The sequence below is a fragment of the Pan troglodytes genome, chromosome 6 (genome assembly GCF_028858775.2).
Source record: "Pan troglodytes isolate AG18354 chromosome 6, NHGRI_mPanTro3-v2.0_pri, whole genome shotgun sequence".
Classification (NCBI taxonomy): Eukaryota; Metazoa; Chordata; class Mammalia; order Primates; family Hominidae; genus Pan; species Pan troglodytes.
This window is the reverse complement of record NC_072404.2, coordinates 149,531,583-149,553,696: the sequence shown is the minus strand read 5'-3', so window position 1 is coordinate 149,553,696 and position 22,114 is coordinate 149,531,583. Positions and strand designations below refer to the sequence as shown.

General features: G+C 38.8%; 1 protein-coding gene across 8 annotated transcripts in view; it reads right to left on the bottom strand.

Annotated features, from left to right (window-relative positions):
* Nucleotides 1-22,114, bottom strand: part of LRGUK (leucine rich repeats and guanylate kinase domain containing) — a 150,323-nt gene that overhangs the window by 88,392 nt on the left and 39,817 nt on the right. For all 8 annotated transcript variants that reach the window (XR_010158996.1, XR_001719516.4, XM_016958172.4 and 5 more), the window contains exons 8-11: nt 14,539-14,619; nt 12,106-12,192; nt 10,560-10,666; nt 5,320-5,439 (exon numbers count right to left, since the gene is read on the bottom strand). Coding sequence is in view for 6 of the 8 variants with exons in the window: in XM_016958172.4 (XP_016813661.1) it covers nt 5,320-5,439; nt 10,560-10,666; nt 12,106-12,192; nt 14,539-14,619 (395 nt within the window). In the remaining 2 variants the exon portion in view is untranslated. The remainder of the gene's footprint in view (nt 1-5,319; nt 5,440-10,559; nt 10,667-12,105; nt 12,193-14,538; nt 14,620-22,114) is intronic.

The following is a 22,114-nucleotide window of genomic DNA, read 5'->3' as shown; positions in this document are numbered from 1 at the left end:
GACTAAGTTAGAGATGAACCCCAGACTCCAACTCTGGTCCTAAAAGTCTAAGGGTGCCAATTCATGGCCAGGTGTCACTGAAGCTACTACCAAACCAAGTTCACAGAAAGGAGATGATCAAGAGGAAAAGGAATTGGAAAGCCAGGCTAAATAATGGAATCCCAAAATATCCAGGGAAATGTAACAGGAAGAAAAGATATCTAAGAAGAGCTAGCAGGTGGATGAGGAAGTAGTATTTTTTTTCTGTGTCATTCAGAAGCATGCAGATTTAGAATCTTAATTCTGAACCAGATTGCCTCAGGAAATAATGAACTTGTTATTGCAAACATTTAGGCAGAGGCTTGGCTCTGGGCACATCTGAATTCAAGCACATTACAGCACATCACATTGTTAGTAAGTGAGCTCTATCAATGGGTAGCCACAAAAGCCCAGGTATTCCTAGAGGAATCTGGGAGGTAAATGAAATTGGTCTGAACACCCAATGCAAATATATGTCAATAGCTTGCTGGACACAATTTAAGTGATCCTCCACACAAAAGATTCCAGCACATACTGTATCTAAGTATCAAACTCCATGAAGCCACTACTCTGCCCACTTTTCAGTAACTACACACCATTTTCTGACTCATGCTATCATCACCCGTCACTACATTCTACCTGGTCTGCTTGTCTCCAGCCTTCCTTCCCTAAGCCCTTTCCCAAATTGCCAACAGGATACGCTTTCTAAAATGCAAATGTGATCACGCCATTCCCCTCCCTGTTTAGAAATCCTTTATGACCGGACCCCTGTCTGTCCTTCCAGTCTTATCTTCTGCCATCTCCCTTGATAGTTCAAGCTGAGCCATATGCTGTCCTCTCTGCCTAGAATACACCCCCAACTCAAGCCCCACTTCCTACTTCTCTTTTATTTCTATCTCAGAGGCTCTTTACCTCCCTCATCATAGCACCCATCAAACTATCTTGTTAGTATTTACCTGTTTAAATCTCATACTACTTTGTAAGCTGCCAGGAGGAGAAGAACCATGCCTGTTCATTTCACAGTTTCATCACCAGCATATAGCATTTGCACAGTGCTCGATAAATATTGAAGGAATAAATGAACCATTCTACAAATTTGTCACATGTGTATAAACAGACACCTTAGCTGAGACTGCATTTAGGCTGCTACAGCTCATATCATCTCATGTAACTAAATAGCTGTGGTCTTTTATTTTACTCTATTATAATGCTAAAAATAAAATATATTTAGTAGTCAACATCATGAGAAGCTTATGAAAATAGAGATGGCTATCAAATAGAGATCTAAGAAAGAATAAAGTTTTTCTTTCAGGGCCATTCAGATCACTTTCATGGCCTTAAATCTAGAAGATAAACAGGCATGCTGATATTGTTTTGGGTTGCCCTCATTATCTGGCACTTTTCCAGGAAGTCACTGATTTGTGGGGTGCTCAGCTGGAAATCAATAGAGAGACTTTGAACAAAGTAAATGCATATCTCCAGGTCACCCATAACTAATACTGGTAAAGAAAGAACATTCAACATATTTCTAAAACCAAGAACAAATAGTAAAATCAAAACCTAACTACAGCAAAATCTCTCAGCCGCACCAATATTTGTTCTGTGACTGAGTTATGTTTTCAATATTTATATATCTGGATATGCAACTTAGCATGTGAAAATTTCATTGAATGTCTTGATCTTGGGTCAATGCAATTTAGAAAGGAAGTAAAATGCCAGGAAAAAATTAAATGAGGAGGAAGGAAAGAAATGATTCAAGCAAATGGTGGAGCAAGTGCCTTTGTAAATGCTTTTATGTTTCACCATGAGACTCTATGCACGCCTTTTTTCTTTTCACATAATTAAAAATCAATAAAACTTATGTTGGATAAAGAATAATAGAAAAGAAAATCTAAACAAGAGCAATGACTTGTCCTTGAGAATGTGCGAATGTGCTTTGTTTTTTTTTTTAATTTTAACTAGAAAGTTGCTGCATGTAATGGTAGCAGTAGCTTACTTTCTCAATGGATAAAGTAACTAGCTATCTAATATCCTTTTCCATCCGATGCATAGTCTTTTATCTGTGCCTTGATGAAATTCTTAGAATAATTTGCCAATGAACAAACCTTGACCTCTGCCTTCATGAGGATGACAGTGAACAGTTGGATGGTGCTTCTGAAACTCTGAGGGAGGTGGTTGAATGAGTTTGTAGTTGGGAGGGGGGCAGTTAGGAGTGTCTTTCTACTCACCACTAATTCCAGCCAGAAGAGAAAAATAGCAGTGGCAGAGGTAACAGTACAGGAGCATGAAGCTAATTTTAGGATTCTGTTTTGCCATCTTGTACCTCCACCTAAATTTCACATAGCACGGATTATCTAAGGTCTGAGTCCCCCATTAGATTACAAATTTCATTAAGGCAAGGACCTCACCAGTCTTGTTCCTGCTCTACCCTCAGGGACTAGCACAAGAGAGGAATTCAATAAATATGTATTGAAAGAATGAACAAGTGGATGAATCCATTCATCTCTGCATAGCTCCATCAGTGGAGGTTGGGGAAGATCACCCATGCTTCTTATTACAGCCATTTATATGATCTGTTGCACACCATGCCATTAATTCAGCCAACCATTTACTCAATCAGTCAGTCAGTCAGTTATTTAACAAATATTTATCACACACATATTAAGTGTCTGGCCATATACTGGATATTGAGAACTCAGTGGTGAACAAGGCTGACATGCACCCTGCCCTCAATGGGCTACAGACAAGCAGGGAAAGCAGACATTAAATCAACTAATCACAAGCATGATGGATAAGCATTCTAGTTAGGGAAATAAAAGATTCAATGAAAATGAGTAATTGGGAGGCCTCACCAGATAAGAATGTAAGGGCAGATTGGCTCCAAATCTTGATGATGAGTCAATAAACATCTCTAAAAACATATCCAACAAAGTATGTCTTAGCAGTAGCATATCACAGAGAAATAAACAGGACTGGGCTACCAACCATTTGCAACATAACTGGTATCAGAGATGTGAAAGGAACTGGAGAAACTTGGTTCCTCATAGGTCACTTTGGTTTGCTAAAAAGTTCCAAATTTACGCATTAGCAAAATAGCATATACCCTTTTGCCCTAGTTTGTCCTTCCATTCATTGTGTTCAGCTTATCTTTTAAAACAGGTTCAGTACATCCACAGAAACATAATGTACTCTATATTTTTATTCTAACATTAACTTTTAATTTATTTTTGTTACTTCAGGGTGTTTAAAATGTATTAATAAATTTTTCCATAGTGTTTGTGGCCTAGAGTTGTTCAAATAAAGGATGTAATTTTAAATATCTAAATAAATGGATCTGTTTGAAATAGTGTTTACATTGTTTGAACACGTGTAGCTTCAGGGAAGGAAGTTTTTTTGTAATAGCATTAGGAAATAATTTGCACTTATTTTTCTGGCTGTCCTATATATCTTTGTAGCCACATCCTCAGCTCACTGACAGGCACCACTAATCTAAAAGTAATTTCTTTGCCATACACAAAATGTACAAGAGGAAACCAGTTTAAGAGATGACAGACAATTCTAAATTTGATTCACCAAAACCTCTAAAAAAAAAATCTTTTTTTTTTTTTTTTTTTTTTTTTTTGAGACAGAGTCTCACTCTGTTGCCCAGGCTGGAATGCAATGGCACAATCTTCGATTCTCACGTCTCAGCCTCCCGAGCAGCTGGGATTACAGGTGTGCGCCAACACACCCAGCTAATTTTTATACTTTTAGTAGAGAAGAGATTTTGCCATGTTGACTGGGCTGGTCTCGAACTCCTGGCTTCAAGTGATCCGCCCGCCTCAGCCTCCCATAGTGCTGGGATTAGAAGCGTGAGCCACTACGCTCAGCCTCTGAAAAACTCTTTAAACTCAGTTGGAGTTTTGTGTGTGTGTGGTTTTTTGTTTGTTTGTTTGTTGTTTTTTGTTTTTTTTTTTTGGATGGTTCTAGTTTTTCGGATATGTTCCTCTATTTTAACTGGGTCATTAAGACATCACTAAGCAAAATATTTGCTCCAGAAAACTTGAAGTGTATTGAATGCTAACCTGAAGGAAAGAAAAAGAAAAACTTGCTGCCCCCCTCCTTCCTTCCTCCTGAAATACCAAAAGAGGAAGACCTGTCAGAGACAAAGACGCTCAAGTGCCATTGGCACATGTTCCAGGCTCAGACAGGAGAGGCTGTCCCTGAGCACAGATATGCCCATCACACATCACAACACGGTGATTCATGCTATCATACTGCAAGGCAAGGGGAGAAGCCTGCCTTCAAATGCCATTTATGCTTAATGAAAAAGATGTTGATTTTCAAACCCTGGAGGATGATTTGGGCTGAGACTGAATTAAGTTAAGCATTTGGAAAATTAAAGTTAAAAAAAATACAGTGTATATCACAGTATAATAAGTGGCAAAGAAGCCGATAAGCCTTTTATGGAAAAGGTGGGGAACAGCATGAATGAGCCATGCTGGTTTGCTTGCTTATTTTGTGGTGTGGGGGCGGGGAAGCAGGGAGCAGGGGAGTCATTGCTGTATGTTTACTGTCTGCTTGACAAAAGAAAAATTATTTTGTTTCGGTCAGGCGCGGTGGCTCACACCCGTAATCCCAGCACTTTGGGAGGCCAAGGTGGGAGGATCATGAGGTCAGGAGATCGAGACTATCCTGACTAACATGGTGAAACCCCTTCTCTACTAGTAATACAAAAAATTAGCCAGGCATGGTGGCGGCTGCCTGTAGTCCCAGCTACTTCGGAGGCTGAGGCAGGAGAATGGTATGAACCCGAGAGGTGGAGCTTGCAGTGAGCCGAGATCGCACCACTGCACTCCAGTCTGGGTGACAGAGCCAGACTCCGTATCAAAAAAAAAAAGAAAAAAAAGAAAAATTATTTTGTTTCTTCCTGCTATATGGTAAGTTCTTCTATTGCTAGAAGTACACTTTAGCAATCATCTTTACCATATCGATTAGAATGGCACAAGAATCAAGATTCTATCGTTCCAGAACCAGGTAATCACATTGATCCAATTTTATCAATAATTTACCATCAAGGATTAACACTCACATGGTGCTCTGTCCTTACCAAGAGTTAATATCTATTGAACATTCAATTTACTTACCACTTTTGGCTTTGCTATAAAGTGTAACTTAAATATTAAGTTGTTTTGTACATTTCCGAACTTGCTTAAAATTAATAGCCAACATTAGCAATATCGGAGATTTTACTACAACTACTGATACCTCCAATAATTCGGATGAATTTCCAAGTCTTAACAAGCCAATAAACAAACTTACCCATATCTGAAGTAAGTGCTAAACTGTCTGCAGAGGCGATGGGCAAGCTCTCGTTTCCCACAAGCTTCAGGACCAGCTAGTATCAGCATGGGATAAGGGGCATCCAGGCTGGGAAGAGTGCTACAACACAGGACCAGAGTCAGTTCTCCTATTGCAGTCAGGGAGACAGCACATTAACTACATCCATTAGGCCACCATTAACCCGGCTAAATGAGCACTTGCTATATAAGACACTGCATAGAAGAATAGTTGTCCTTTCCAGAAACAGATTGATTATATGTCAAAAATAATATTCAAAGCATAGATAACAAATAAGGTAAAATATGAACTTATGTAAATTTACTTTAAAATGACTTTTAAAGGAAAAAATATAACATTTATTGGTTCTTGATGGCTAGAGTGAAATATTCCTCCCCAAAACTGATCAATGAAAGAAATAAGACTGTTAAAGTTAAATAAGACTGTAAAGTTAAGATAAATATTTATAACTACTGAATTAGAATGCAGGTATGCAAAGCCAACTTAACAGTAATAGCTAAAATTTACCTGAGCAATTACTATGTGCCAGGAAGCATTCTAAGAGTCATACATCCATTACCTCATTTAATTATCACAAGAAGCTAATGAAGATGTTTCTGTCATTATCCCCTTTTAACGTATGAAGACACTGAAGTACAATGAGGTTAATTAACTTGCTCAAAGTGATAGTTAATAAGGGAGAGCTGATATACAAATGTAGGTTTGGCTGCCAAGCCTGAAGACTGGACTAAAGAATGAATTGATTAATAAAATCTCCTGCAGCCGGCCGCAATGGCTCACCCCTGTAATCCCAGCACTTTGGGAGGCTGAGGCAGATCACCTGAGGTGAGGAGTTCGAGACCAGCCTGACCAACATGAAGAAACCCTGTCTCTACTGAAAATACAGAATTAGCAGGCATGGTGGTGCACACCCATAATCCCAGTTACTCGGGAGGCAGAGGCAGGAGAATCTCTTGAATCCAGGAGATGGAGGTTGCAGTGAACCGAGATGGCGCCATTGTACTCCAGTCTGGGCAACAAGAGTGAAACTGTCTCAAAAAAAAAATAATAATAATCATAATAATAATAAAATCTCCTGCAACACACTGAACAATGTGTTTAAACTCTACTCATGACAGAAATTGTAGCAATCTAGAATAAAATATAAAATTTTAAAAAACCACATGGCTGAGGTGTGGATTCTATGAAGATGAAGGTGTAGATTCTGAGAAGAGTCTGTGGAAACAATGAAACAGCATAGTTTTTCAATCTCTCCGAATTCCCACAGAAAAACTTGAGAGCAAAAGCCTACGGGAAACACATATAAGTACATGAAACAGAATCGCCAAGAGCCATGGACCCACAAAATCTGTGTGGTACTACAGTCAATGCAGGAGGAAGAAGAGGGAAGCAATGGGCAGCATCTGACAGATCTGAGAGCAAGTGAACCCCAAAACAGCCACTGGGTACCTGCCAAGAGCAGGCAGCCTGAAGCTGTACATGTGCAAAAGCCTGGACATGAATGTTCATGACAGCTCTATTTGCAATCACCCAAAAGTGGAATCAGTCCAGATGTCTTTCAACAGGTAAGCAGTTCAAGTAACTGTGATACTTCCATGCCATGGAATGCTACATGGCAATAAGAAAGAATGAACTATTGATTCATGCAACAACTCGAATGCGTTTCCAGGGAATTAGTCTGAGTGAAAAAAAGAAAGCCAATCCCAAGAGGCTATATACTGTATGATTCTATTTATATTACATGTTTGAAATAACAGCATTATAGATAGAGACAGGGACAGATTAGTGGTTTCCAGGGGTTAGGGAAGATGAGAGGGAGGGAGGTGCTATGGCTATTATAGAGTATTACAAGGGATCCTTGTGATAAAACTGCTCTATATCTTGACTGTAGTGGTGCTAAGATGAATCTACACGTGATAAAATTGCACAGAGGTAAATAGAACTAAAGACAAAAGAGTACATGCAAAACTGGTGAAATCCGATAAGGTTGGTGGATTTCCTGGTCAATTTCCTTGTTTTAATGTTCTGCTATAGCTACGCAAGATATCAACATTGAGGAAAACTGGATGACTGGTATATGGAATTTCTCTGTATTATTTCTTACAACTTCATGTGAATCTACAATTACCTCAAAATATATTTTTTCAAAAAAATAACTAAGAAAAAGAAAGTGACAAATATTGAAAATAAGCAAAAGAGAGCTTCTTCCTGAAGATGAAAACCAAAGGAACAGAAAACAGAGGCTATACTTCAAAAAAACCTTCCCTGAAATTAAAACAAACAAACAAACAAAAAACACTACGCATTGAAAGGGCACACATTATACCAGAAATATCAGCTCAGAACTAAACCAGGACATAGTCTGGTAAAATTACTTGGCTTTAAAGAAAAAGAAAAAAACTTCCAATTAGAAAAAAAAAAAGCACATTACATGTAAGGGAAAGAAAATTAAATTATCATCAGATTTTGTTTTATGCCAAAAGACAATGGAGTAACATTTTTAATATATTCAAGGAAAAAGGTGTGGGTCATGAATTTTATATTTAGCAAAAATGACTTTCAAGTATAAAGGGCACACATTGTTATAACATGCAAGAATTCAGAGGATACTGATGCCATATCCCTTCCTAAGGAAAATACTAGAAAACAAGCTTCATACAACCAAAGTGACTCAAGGGACATCAATATAACGACTGGTAGTGAGCAACAACTATGTAGTTAGCCAGAGAATTGAGACTAAATAAGAGCAAAGAAGGAGAAAGCACGGTATGTGATGGCTGTATGTTTTGACAATATAAATATAGTCCACCACTATTTTCTAAAAGGGGTGGATGACACTTACATGAAATATATAGAATAGGCAAATTCATAGAGACAAAAGTACATTAGAGCTTACCAGAGGCTGGGAGCAGAGAAGAACCAGGAGTTATTGCTTAATGGGTACAGAGTTTCTGTTTGGGGTAATGAAAATGTTTTGGAAATAGATGGTGGTGATGGTTACATAACATTATGAATGTACTTGATGCCACTCAACTGTCCACTTTAAAATTGTTAAAGTGGCAAATTTTGTTACATATATTTTACCACAATAAAAAACATGGGAGGAAATGGGTAAGTTGTAGGCAAAAAATATTTTTAATGTTTACAGGAATCATTTTGGTGGTAGTATTAGTACTGGTATTCTAATACTACTGTGGTACAATCTAGGATTTTTTCAAATGAGTAATTACGGGATTTGGTAATTTCGTCTTCCTCTGTGTCCCTTAGAACCAGATTTCTTGGTGTGGGAAAAAAGGAAATATCCATACAATAGCGAGGAGGTTGAGTAAAAGCTTAACTGTAGTTTTGGAATCAACATTGTAAATATCAAGAATTCAGGAGGTATTTAATCCATCTATCTATAGATAGACACAGATAGGTCTACCCAAACAGACAGATAGATATAGATAGAACAGATATAGGTAGGTACAAATAGACTGGATGGATGGATGGATGGATGGATAGACAGAGGAATTGATGAAAAGAGTTACATTCTTAGCTCTTTCCACTAAAAGGCCTCTAAATAAATGACCAACCTGGTAGCAATGAGTATCTTAACCCCCAGACTGGAATTGGGAAATACTATTTTTCACTAAAACTGGGGCTTCTTGCAGAAAAGCCTGATTCCAGATTTGGGACAGGACATGTACCAGATGAGTCTGGAGAACTTTGTCATATCAGAAGGTAAGAAGCTATCAATGACTACCAGACCAGAGTCAAGGTTTGGCCATGTCATTTTAATACTGTACCCTCACCCCAATTATACCAGGAGAGGGGACAGTGATTCCCCAGTAATGGCAGCATACAAGTCCCAAAGCCAAGGGTTGGGGTTCCTCTCCTGGATCCTGACTTCTGGTGCTGACAGAGAGTTGTGTACTGGCCTAGACACAGAGTAGGAAGGGCATTGCAGGCCTGCGCACTAGCTACTGGTCCTTTGTCCATGAGTTTCCGCAATGAATGCCACTCCATCCTGGAACATCTGGGCCTACTTGGCCTTTATTCTTGTTTTCCCGACAGCCAGAAATGATCAAGACATATGTGTTTATCAAACACTGCTGCAAATTTCTTTGATATATGTCTTTATTTAAACGTACCCTAAAGCATGAAACAACTAGCAATACCACAAACTAGAATAGAAATACAATGAGGAGATAAATGCCCCTCTTTTGAATCAAATGTGCTTTTCCAGATGTATGTAATAAATGATAATTCATTTCACCTAGAGGGCCACCATAAACATGTAAAACTGTCAATGTCTACATTATTAAATTATATGTAAAAATCATGTCCTGGGTTGCAAAATAAAACATTTTGCTCTCTGTGGGAAACCAGCCATGTGAAGTACAGGAGCAAATACCACATGAAGAAGAGAAGCCATTTATATCCAAGAGATTTTACAAGTATTTTTAAAATGCCTTTGGGTATTGATAGAATTTCTGCATTATACTTAGAGCATAAATGGCCATCTGCTCCAACAGATTGTTTTAAAAAGAAATGAAGAAAGCATGGCAAATCTGTCTTCGAATTCAGAGGTGAGAGACTCTGTTCATGTGTTCCACCGAGCTGGGCGACTCCTCCCTGCTGAGTTTATCGCAGCTTAGTGCAAAGACTGTTTCAGGTTTTCCTTAGGCTAGCTGGGCTTCCTTCTAAGGGACTCCCTAATAATGTGAATTCATGGAACAGTCTTTGGCAAGGGTATTTAGCATTCACTCACAGCTGAGGGAAAATTTACAATGGATATAAATTATCACAATTTTCTGTTAAGGTTAAGGTCTGTGTTTCTCTCCTAAGGCAGAAAAATTGGTCCTGGTTTTTTTTTTTTTTTTTTTGGTTTTTTTTGTTGTTGAGATTTCACTGTTGTATGGCACAGGCTGGCCACCATACAAGCGGCCAGAAAAACTAGTGAAGGTGAATCAACTCATCACCATGCTTGGGAAAATACGAGCAAGAAAGCAACACACTCAAGTACATGATATTAATAATATACCATAATGGAGACAATATTGTCTATCAAATAAAGACTTGGCCCCTTCCCTCAGAGAAAGGGAAAAAGCAGCCTTTATCGGAAATAAAGGGGTCACAAAATAGGGGTTAGGGGAAATGATGAGGCTGTCTTTTGCTTGCTCACCCTGAATTCCGGCCTTTGGATTTCTAATAAGTACCTGTCAAAGATCCTCTGCGGCTGCATCACGCTGTTGACAACATGGGTCAGGTGGTCTTGAGCTGCAACCACTTCAGGGGGAGGATCATATTTATTCACTGCTGAAACCTTTTCCAGAATTAGAGATGTAAAAGGGAAAAAAAGTTTTGTTTCTAAAAAGAAGACAAAGCTTGGATTTTTCCTTAATGAAATGTTGTACACGTGCAGCCAGGTACAGAAAATAATTTAACACACACCCATTAACATTAGTATTCAGTCTTCATGTCTACTCTAATTTTCCTAAAATTTAAGAAATGATAATTATTTAAAAATATTGAGTGGAGTCTTTTGATCTCCTACTTCTTTATTCTGCCTGGTTTGGGAGGGAAAACGGCAAAAAACAAAAACACACACAAAAAAAACACCAAACAAAAACCCACAGCCCCTCTAAAGCCCATGATTACTTTGAATATAGTAAACATTCCAACTTTTAATATGTGAAAAAGGAATAAAACTTATAGCTGTAGATTCCAGGTTTTGATGCATGCGGAATGTTTTCCTCATACCATTTCACCAAGAACGATTCCCACAATCTCAAATTCTACCAAAACTTCCTCCTCATTTAGCATAACTTTGTTCATTCAAGGATATGGGCCTTTTCTTCATAATGTACAGTTCTTCATCCCCTTGTCTTTCCCATTCTTCTAAATACATTATCCTCATCTATCATATGCCGTATCTTTACTTAATACATGGGTTTAAATTGTATTCCTTTTGCAAAATGTTAAAGGAAAAGAGGAATCTAATAAGTACCTTTGAGTGTGAGAATAATGACAGACTGGCATCTGTAACTGCTTTTAACCAAGATTTCAGAAAGGCATTTATGAGATGGAATACGTGCCTCTCTACATATTTATACCTGTTTTCATTCCCGTCTCAAATTTGCATCCAGTGTAAGAAATCCCTCATTAGTAGAGATTTTGGCTGTCACCAGCTACTAAAGCAAGACAAAGCAGTGACCGTGAGTATGAAAAGCAGGGAGGCAGGTGCTAGCATTCAAGGTCTGGTTATTCTGGAATTTTGTGACTAGATGAATCATTTTTTTAAAGAGCAGAATTAAGGATTTAAAATATCAGAGTAGTGATTTATTTGAGTACCTTTTGATTATATGGTAGAGTGACATTATAATGCATTTTATTGTTAAATGGATTTTTCAGGTAACACAGACAGAATCATACACCTTCCAAACAGGATAGTTTTTCAAACTGATAGTCTGCCAAAAAGCTGCGACCTATATAAGTGGAGTGTTGCTTCTGTTCCCCACAGCCAACCTCTTCACTGTACTAACAGCAAGACATCAGGCCTTTCACTGCATTTGTGTTGATACTCACCTTTGCAGAGGGTTAAATGAACAGATCCTAAGGCAAGGAAACATTCCCTAAATGAATTAATGTACATATTGTTATGTGTCTTATTTATTGATTATATTGCTTCCACAGCAGGCAACACGAGCTTTTGAGCATATTAACCCAATAACACAATGGTAATGGTATGACATGATTACATACCTTTTCTTCCACTTTAATCTTCTTCTGATCTAATTCTGTTAATCGCAGAAGCATAAAAATTACGAAGAACCAATATTCAGACTTTTCCTATTTAAAATATCAAGAGGACTGTTCAGTTGCCTTCCTTTTCCCAAATCAACAAGCACCAGCATTGGGTTTTCATGAGCTTGGGGCTTTCACCTGCTACCTCATCATTCCCACACACCCTCACAGGACTATGCATTTCACACTTCCCAGTCCCCTTACATTAACTCAATGCAGACTGTGCCTTGTAACTTATAAAGGTCTTCGAGTGTACACTCTTGTTAATCTCCCTGTGAGATTAGAGATTAACAAGACAGGTGGATTATCTTCATTTCTTTTTTTAAAATTTAATTTAATTGGCCGGGCAAGGTGGCTCACACCTGTAATCCCAGCACTTTGCGAGGCCAAGGCAGGCAGATCATGAGATCAGGAGATCGAGAACGTCCTGGCTAACACGGTGAAACCTTGCCTCTACTAAAAATACAAAAAAATTAGCCAGGCATGGTGGCAGGTGCCCGTAGTCCCAGCTACTCAGGAGGCTGAGGCAGCAGAATGGCATGAACCCAGGAGGCGGAGCTTGCAGTGAGCCGAGATCGCGCCACTGCACTCCAGCCTGGTTGACAGAGCGAGACTCTGTCGAAAAAAAAAAATTAATTTAATTTTAAGTTCTGGGATACATGTGCAGGACGTGCAGGTTTCTTACATAGGTAAGGGTGTGCCACGATGGTTTGCTGCACCCATCAACCCATCACCTAGGTATTAAGCCCCGCATGCATTAGCTATTTATCCTGATACTCTCCCTCCTCCCGCCCCCGACAGGCCCCAGGGTACGTTGTTCTCCTCCCTGTGTCCATGTGTTCTCATTGTTCAGCTCCCAGTTATAAGTGAGAACATGTGGTGTTTGGTTTCCTGTTCCTGTGGTAGGTTGCTGAGGATAATGGCTTCCAGATTATCCTCATTTCTAAAGGCTACCAAGCCTCAGAAAAGTGAAGCATCTCATCTAAGATCCCGTGGCCAGTGACTCAAACCCTGTCTTGTAACTCCAACAAGTCTCAATTCTGCAAATAATGAAACTTTAATATTTTATATTATTTTGTTATTATTTATATGCAATATTTCGTATTAATTTGTATTGTTTATTATTAATTTGTTTGTAATAATAAAATGATATTCATTTATAAAACAAACTCCTTATTACTGCCTACCATCAGGATTATCTGCCTTTTGGAAATTATAATTAGAGTTTTTGTAGTAAGAAGCCATGCCTCTTTGAGGGGAAAGACATTAGATATTAGCGGATGATCCGTTATATATTAGGTTGGTGCAAAAGTAATTGTGGTCTTTGTCATTAAAAGAATGAAAAAACCACAATTACTTTTGCGCCAATCCAATAGATGAGACCGTATATGAGATGAATGTACAAAGCTTAGATGTAAATGTTGGGGAGAGGTTTTGTATATAAATCAGTTAACATGTGTCAAACGGCTTGTGATGCTTATTCATGCATATGCACAAACACCCTTCAGGGATTTGAAACTGAGGTGTGCTGGCCACTTTAAGCCCTGCCTCTTACTTTTCCAGAAATGCTTTTAAATTGCCTCCCACTGTTCCTGTCCCAAGGGCAGCTTTTAATTTATAAATCTTTCTTGTATTTTCTGTTTTTCACCTATCTAGACGTGTTCATCAAGATACAAACAAAAAGAAAGTTACTAAGAGCTACATGCAAAGTCAAGAGCCTGTGGAAACTAAGTGAAGGATACAGGTAGAAGAATGGAATGAAGGACAAACAGACAAGGAGAGAGGGGAGGAGACCGGGAGAAAGCATCTATCAATGGAGAGAAAGAGAAGGACTTGAAACACTCCCTGATCCTTCAGTCCCAGAGGTGTGAAGAACTCCTGGGAAATGTATTATTCTGTTCTATAATTATTTCACATATACATCAATTTCATGGCTATATCCAGGTAAATTAGGTAGCTAATCTTAGATTTTCTTTCCCCTGTTATAGAATAGGAACCACATTCTATCTCCCCCTCTGGTGTCTTGCATTGTCTAATGTCAGAGAACATTGTTCTGCAATCTTATTACCTCCTTCCTGTAACCTTTACCACCAGGGATGAGTCACAAATGACCAGCAGAGCAACTAAATGATATTCAGTTTCAGGCTTTCCTTCGCTGACAGTCATGTGACAGCTTGTTAGTCATGAGAGAAGATCTTATGTCTTAAAAAAAAAAAATTGTCACTTTAGGTACTACTAAACCCTTCCTTAGAAAGAAGGAAGATAGACAAACTCTATTCACATTCCTGATATTCTTTTATCAAAAGTACTTCTTGAAGAATTCCTAGATAGTTTCCCTCCACCATCCCACTTTCTTCTCTCTCTCCCTCCCTGATATAAATAATGTCTCACCTGAATTGGATTTTTTAGAAGATTGAGAACTCGAAGGATGGGTAAATTTTTAATGTATTCTATTTCTCTCAGCTCAGCAATCTGTTCAATCAAAGAAAAAAAATTATCAACAGACTAAATGCACAAAGACAATAGAAAACATAATACAATAGAAGCCAGTTTGGGTCCTTTAAATTCAACTTATTTTAAAAATTGCTCTGTCTAGCTTTTTAATGAGAATTCCACAGAACTACACAGAACGAGGGAATTATTGCATACCCCTTCTATAACTGTGCATGCACACAACCACGTTTTCTTTTTTCTTCTCTAGCTAGGGAACAGTAAGTTTCCTCCTCTTATCCATGTTCACTTTAAGGCAGAAATAAAATAGCATTCAAAGTCAGAAAAACAGTACAAAAATGCACCCAAGGATGACCTGGTTACCCACCCCACCCCCATTCCTAGCCCTCCAGCCCCCCAGCCCCCCAGCTTCCTTCCGCAATCCTGCTTCTGTTACCCTGGTCATTTGTGACTGGTTAAAGCCTTTTTTTTTTTTTTTTTTTTTTTGAGATGGAGTCTCGCTCTGTCACCAGGCTGGAGTGCAGTGGTGTAATCTCGGCTCACTGCAACCTCCAACTCCCTGATTCAAGTGATTCTCCTGCCTCAGCCTCCTGAGTAGCTGAGATTACAGGCACACACCACCATGCCTAGATAATTTTTGCATTTTTAGTAGAGACGGGGTTTCACCATGCTGGCCAGGATGGTCTTGATCTCCTGACCTTGTGATCCACCTGCCACAGCCTCCCAAAGTTCTGGGATTACAGGCATGAGCCACCCGGCCAAAGCCTTCTTACTGCATGTACATATATGGCTTTATCACTTTTTCCAACAGAGAATTATTTCAAGGTAAAAAACTAAAAATTGTAAGACATATTTCTTGATGGGTGTGTACTGTTCACCTTGAACTCTTTAGCTAAGTTGTACACTTATGTTTTATATACTTTTCTGTATAGGTTGTGTTTCACAATTTTAAAAAGTAGGAGAACAGAAAGAAAAAAAAAAAAGATTGCTTGACAGTTCCTTAATTTGACCAGAAGTAGAAATTGGACTGCGGCAGGCCTGAATTCTCTACTAAATTAAAAGCAAATAGGTTTACTTAAATATTCTGTAATTAGCATAATTACAATTTTATCTCAAGTGTAGATATTACACTTTTGCAAAAAGTTAATCATCACTTTTTCATTTCTATTTTTCTCCAATCATTTCTGCATGCATTGGAAAGCACTCCTACAGAAGGGTCACCAAAAACTCCTGAGTTATCCAACCACAATACACAGCTAAAATGCAAACTAGACCCAAAGCCAAGTCAGAGGACAAACATATGCACCATGTTCAAAGGATGCCATTTTCAAAGATACAATATGAAAGGTGAACACCAGAGTTGCAATCTACAACCTGAACACATTAATCTTGTTAGAGCAACATTATATTATTATACACATCTTTTTCCGTAAGATGACTAAACTGTCCACCAGTCTGCCATTTGTATTATCTTTTTTTAAAAAGGGATCAATTGTTTTCTATTGTATTATTCAGGAAAGTGGAAAAGTAAACTTGTGAACAACGGATTAATTTCCTTCTAGCATTCCACCTGCTCTTATTCTTTTTTATTTATTTATTTATTTATTTATTTATTTATTTATTTATTTTTGAGATGGGTTCTTGCTCTGTCACCCATGCTGGGGCGCAGTAGTATGATCATGGCTCACTGCAGCCTCAACCTCCCTAGCTCAAGGAACCTTCCTACCTTAGCCCCCGACCCCCGAGTAGCTGGGACTACAAGTGTGCACTGCCAAGCCTAGCTAATTTTTGTATTTTTTTGGAGACAGGGTTTTGCCATGTTGCTCAGGCTGTTTTTGAACTCCTGGGCTCAAGCAATCCACCCACCTCGACTTCCCATTCCCAAGTGCTAGGATTACAGCCGTGAGCCACCACACTGGCCTGCTCTTGTTTTTGGACCTAACACTAATGTTAAGAGGAGATGTGTTCCTTCATTTATCACGTCTCACCAACAAGTTGTGGCCATGTGCACTTGCACACATTGCTGGTGAGAGTGGAAACTGGTGAATTCTTTCTATAGGGCAATCTGATGTATTTCATATGTTCCATAAGCTGTGAACCAGTTCTCCCACTTCAAGGGGTTTATACTAAAGAGATCGTCTTGTATCTAATTTTTTTGTAGAAAATTAGATTTCCCTCAAGGCCATAGTCTCTAAGCATCACCATCTGGATCTAAAGGGAACTACTAAAGTCTTTTCTTTAAAAAAAATTATACATAATATGTAATTTCTATATGTGAAATATTCTATATTCTAATTTTTTGTAAAAAAATTAGATACAAGAATATTCAGTCTAACATTATCAGTAAAAGTAAAAAAAGTGTGAATTCCTAAGAACACCATGATCCTGTAATTAAATGGGTAACAGTACAGTCCTACAGTAGGAACACTACATGCTTATTTTAGAAGATAGTGATATTTACAATGATTGACATGGAAAGATCTCCTTAATATGTTACAAACACCATGAACAGAGTGATCATGGAACATACAAAATTATGTTACCACAAGATGTCAGCTGGGATCAGTTGGTTTTTTGAGAATCAAATGAAAGGGACCCATCTTCCCTTCCTGGCCTTCCATGGGTAGGATGAGGTAAGATGGGAGAAGGTATGGGGTGGCCTGGCTTCACCTCCCCACGTCTACTGAATTAGCAAAGTGCCACAGATACTGCTTGCCCTGCATGCGCCCTCCCTCTCCTGCACAACCTACCCCGAGGACTCCACCCTCACATCTTTTCTCTGCAAAGGCCACAAACCCAGGGCTGTGTGCATAACAGACTTTTACAGCAGGAGTAGAGACAACAGCACCCCAAATAGCTTGCAGTGAAATACCACCAGAAAGGTTATATTCCTATGGGAAGTTCAGCCATCTGCTGCCAAGAATGTCATCTCAGCACAGTTGATCCCCAGACTCCAGTCCAGCGCATTCTCTCACCTCCTTTGCCCCTATTGACGATAGTCCACACCCCCATCCCCAAAGCACGTTGACTTCCTCTTCTTTTCTTCTTTTAGCACTTCCCTCAAGGCCATAGTCTCTCTAAGCGTCACCATCCAGATCTAAAGGGAACTACTAAAGTCTTTTCTTTAAAAAAAAATTTATATATACATATATAATTTATATATGTGAATATACATTTCTATATGTGAATATATAAAAATATGTAAGTACATATAAATATATGTTATATATACACATATATATATTTGTCATCTTAGAAAACAATTGGGTACAACCATTAAAATTTTTTTCGCTGCCACATTTAAACATATATCTGTGCAGAAAAATATTTTTCAAACTGCGGGGAACCCATCAACTAGTTGATGATGATGGTAAGTGTAGTACTGGAATAAGAATCAACAGACGGATCAATGGAACAGAATAAATACTTCAGAAACAGATCTTCTCAGTGTTGGTTTTGTTTTACAATTTTAAGAAGGGGGAAAAAGAAAAAAAAAAAAAGATTGCTTGACTTCCTGAATTTGACCAGGGTTAGAACTTGGGTTGTAGCAGGCCTGAATTCTCCACTAAACTAAAGACAAATAGTTTTATTTAAGTTTTCTGTATCTTAGTAGAATCTTAAGAGAAATAAGAATGGTGTATATTTAAAAGATGAACCACAAATATTTTTCAAACTGTGAGGATCTATCAACTAGTTGATGATGATGATGAGTGCATTACTGGAGTAAGAATCAACAGACAGATCAATGGAACCGAATGCATACTTCAGAAAGTATTTCTGTATCAGTGAGAAAATTAGTATTATTCAATGAAACTATTTTTTAAATGAGTTAATGAATGGGAATTGGTTAGCACAAGGCTGAGGATATAATGAGTTCTCAATAAATGATAGCTGTTATCATTACATTACTATTAGATATTGGAAAAAGTAAATTAATTTTTTACATTTTTAGTTATTGTGGATACAGAAGAGTTGTACATATTTATGGGGTAAATGTGATATTTTGATACAAGCATACAATGTGTAATGATCAAATCAGGGTAACTGGGGTATCCATCACCTCAAGCATTTATTATTTCTTTGTGTTAGAAATGTGACAATGCTACTCTTTTAGTTATTCTGAAATATACAGTAAAATATTATTAACTATAGTGACCTCATTGTGCTGTTGAACACTAGATCTTATTCCTTCTATAAATTAAAATTTTTGTTTCAATTGTACCATAAAATAAATTATGGATTAAGAGTTGAAAGGTAATGAAAGAAACCAGGGGAAAAAAGTTTAGGTGAACACCTAACAGATTTCAGAACAGAGAAAGACTTCATAAAAATTTTAAAAATAATAAAGGGAGACACAAAGAAAAATATTGACAGACTTCATAAATTACTTTCAAATGTGTTTCAAAAGTACAATGAGTACAACGAAAAGCAGAACGATAATAAAATAAATGATAGTTAAGGGCATGAATAGACAATTTCTAAAAAGAAAACTAAGTGTCTAACAAACAGGTCAAAAAAATGTTTAACCTCATGGGTAATCAAAAATTTTTATATAAAATAATGCAAAATACTGTTTTTCTCTACCAGAGTGACATAATTTTTAAAAGATATTTGCTCACAAAGGTGTAGTAAGATGTGCTTATAATATAGTATTCTAACTTCATATACTGCTGGTAGGACATTAATTAGTATGAATCTTTATGAAATATAGTAAGAGTCTTAAAAATGCCTATATCCAGTAATGGTATTTCCAAGAATCTATCCTAAGTAAATAATTTAAAATACACTTAAAGATTTATAAACAAGAATATATACTACAACAAATTTTAAACATAAATTTCAATAAGGAAATGTCTCAGTAAATCCTGACTTACCCATTCAATAGAATATTTTACAAGTATTAATCAGAATTCTGAAATGTTGGGACAATTTGTTTCCTACCTGGGAACTAGATGCCCACTTCACACTACCCACAAAAGTAAATCCCAATTGGATTAAAGACTAAATATGGAAAAACAAAACTTGAAATTATAAGAAAATATATAAGAATATTTAAAACCTTAGGGTATATAGAAATTTCTTCAATAAAACATAAAAAGCAGAAATTACAAAAGATCATAGCGAAGAATAACTTTCAGACCTCATCCTCTATTCCCCAGACATACAGTTTCACTTGATATATAAGTTTTCTAGGGTTTCCATAACAAACTACCACAAACTTGGAGGTCTAAAACAACAGAAATTTCTTCCTTCCACAGTTCTGGAGACCAGCAGTCTGAAATCAAGGTGTCAGCAGTCCTGTGCTCTCTCAGAAGGTTCTAGAGGAGAATCCTTCCCTACCTTCTCCAGCTTCCAGTGACTCCAGACCTTGCTTGGCTTGCAGCAACATAACTCTAATCTCTGCCCCATCTTCACCTGGGTCTTCTCATGGCCTTGTGTGTGTGTGTGTGTGTGTGTGTGTCTTCTTCCCTTCAGCCTCTTATCAGGACATTGGGTTTAGGGCCACCCTACATCCAAGATGTTCTTCTCTTTAGATGCTGAACTTGATTACATCTGCAAATACCCCTTTCCACATGAGGGGACATTCAGTTTCCTGGGGTAGGCTTTTTGGAGGGGAGGGGCCCACAATTCCACCCACTATACTTAGTAAGGATTAGCTTCCAAGAGAAGTGGCTCCATGGCCAGGGCTTGCCTTGTGTCATAGAGAGCTGGCACAGCATGTCCCCACCCTGCTGTTGGAATGGGACACTCTGCCTCTAAGGTTTAGCACAAGATAAAGAACCATGAACCAGGGGTTCTCGATGACAGTAAGGAGGCTGGATGGCAGCACTGTCACCCAGTTACCTGAGTCACCTGAGCTGCAAACCCGGGAGTCATCCTCAGCAACATCTTCTTCCTCATCCACCGCCTCCAATCTGCCCTAGTAATTCTTCCTCAGAAATAACTCTAGACCCCAGCCTTCCTTCCCTTCCTTACTACTGCTACCTGATTGAAGGCCCTTGTCCTCTCAGCTCAAGCCATTCCTCTGATCTCCATTCACCATCTCCCTTCTCTGCCCTGTAGGAAGACACTCAAGCCTCACTTCTTATACACAATCATTCCAGAATCTCATCCCATGCAGCTCAAACATCAACCAAGCACTTGATAGAAGGGAGGCAAATCTGGGTATTCCTGAGAGCTCCTGAGGGTCCTGCATTCAGTCAACAAATATTCTTTGTTTTTTTATAAGAGATGGGGGTGTCGTGATGTTGCCCAGGCTATAGTGCAGTGGTGTGATAATAGCTTACTGCAGCCTCAAACTCCTAGACTCAGGCCATCCTCCTGCCTCAACCTCCCAAGTAGCTGGGACTACAGGCACATGTCACTATGCCCAGTTTTTTTTTAATTATTATTTTTGGAAGAGATGGGAGTCTTGCTATGTTGCCCAGGCTGGTCTCAAACTCCTGGCCTCAAGTGATCAGCCTACCTTGGCCTCCCAAAGCTCCAGGATTACAGATGTGAGTCACCATGCCTGGCCAAGAAAACAAATATTCTTCAATGACGCCTCGGAGCCAGGCATTGCTCAAAAGTGAACAAGATAAAGTCCCTGAGCTCATGAAGTTAACATTCTAGTTGGAAAGCCAGTGAACTCTAACAGATGTGAAACTAGAATATGCAATATGACATAACCCCAGGTAACAGTAAGTACTAATGATAAATTAAACAGTGTAAAGGGATAAAGAAAACAGGGAGGGGGTGCTGGAGAGGCCAGAGGGGGTCAGAGGCCTTTTTTCATGAGAGTTTGCCAGAGGCTTAAATGAAATGAAGTGAATTTATTTGAAGATGTGGGGAAAAACTTCCAGCAGAGACACCAGCTGTCATGAAGCTCCAGAGGTGGAAATACGCTGGATCTGCATGAGGATCAGAAGAAAATGGCTGACTTCACATTCCCGCCCCTTCTGCAAGGGAGCACTGCACCCCACCAGCTGCCCCTAAGAGTGCTGGTCTCTATCCTCAGTCACATAAACTGGCCACTGCCAGTCCTGCGTAGCTGGCCTAACCAAGTCAGACGGTGTGGAACCTGTGGTCTCCTGTTCAACGGCCGGCACTCTACTCAGTGAGCCAGTGCTAAAGCAGGCAAAGGGTAACTATCCCTGCTGACCCCATCATCATGGAGCCAGGGCACCAGGAAGCAGGCCAAGTCCATCACTGTGATACAGGCATTAAGAAAGGGGTCAGGGGCAAAGGGGAAAGTCACATTCACCTTGGTCTGAGAGTTCAAAAATTGTTTGTAAAAGTGATGAAGCAGCATCAAAACCTGGACTTAAAGTGTGCACCCATCAGCACTCTCTGCAGAGAGCCAAGACTATCCAGAGAGCAGTTGCTGAGCAGATCAGGGTATCCTGCCTTGGGCATCACCTTTGGGTGTAAGGAGGCCAAAGACCTCCAAGGGGGCCTCCTTCCTGCTTGCATCCCAGGGCAGGAGTATGTTGGCCAGGTGGAATGGAGATTGACTTTAGCAGGAGATCTGATCACG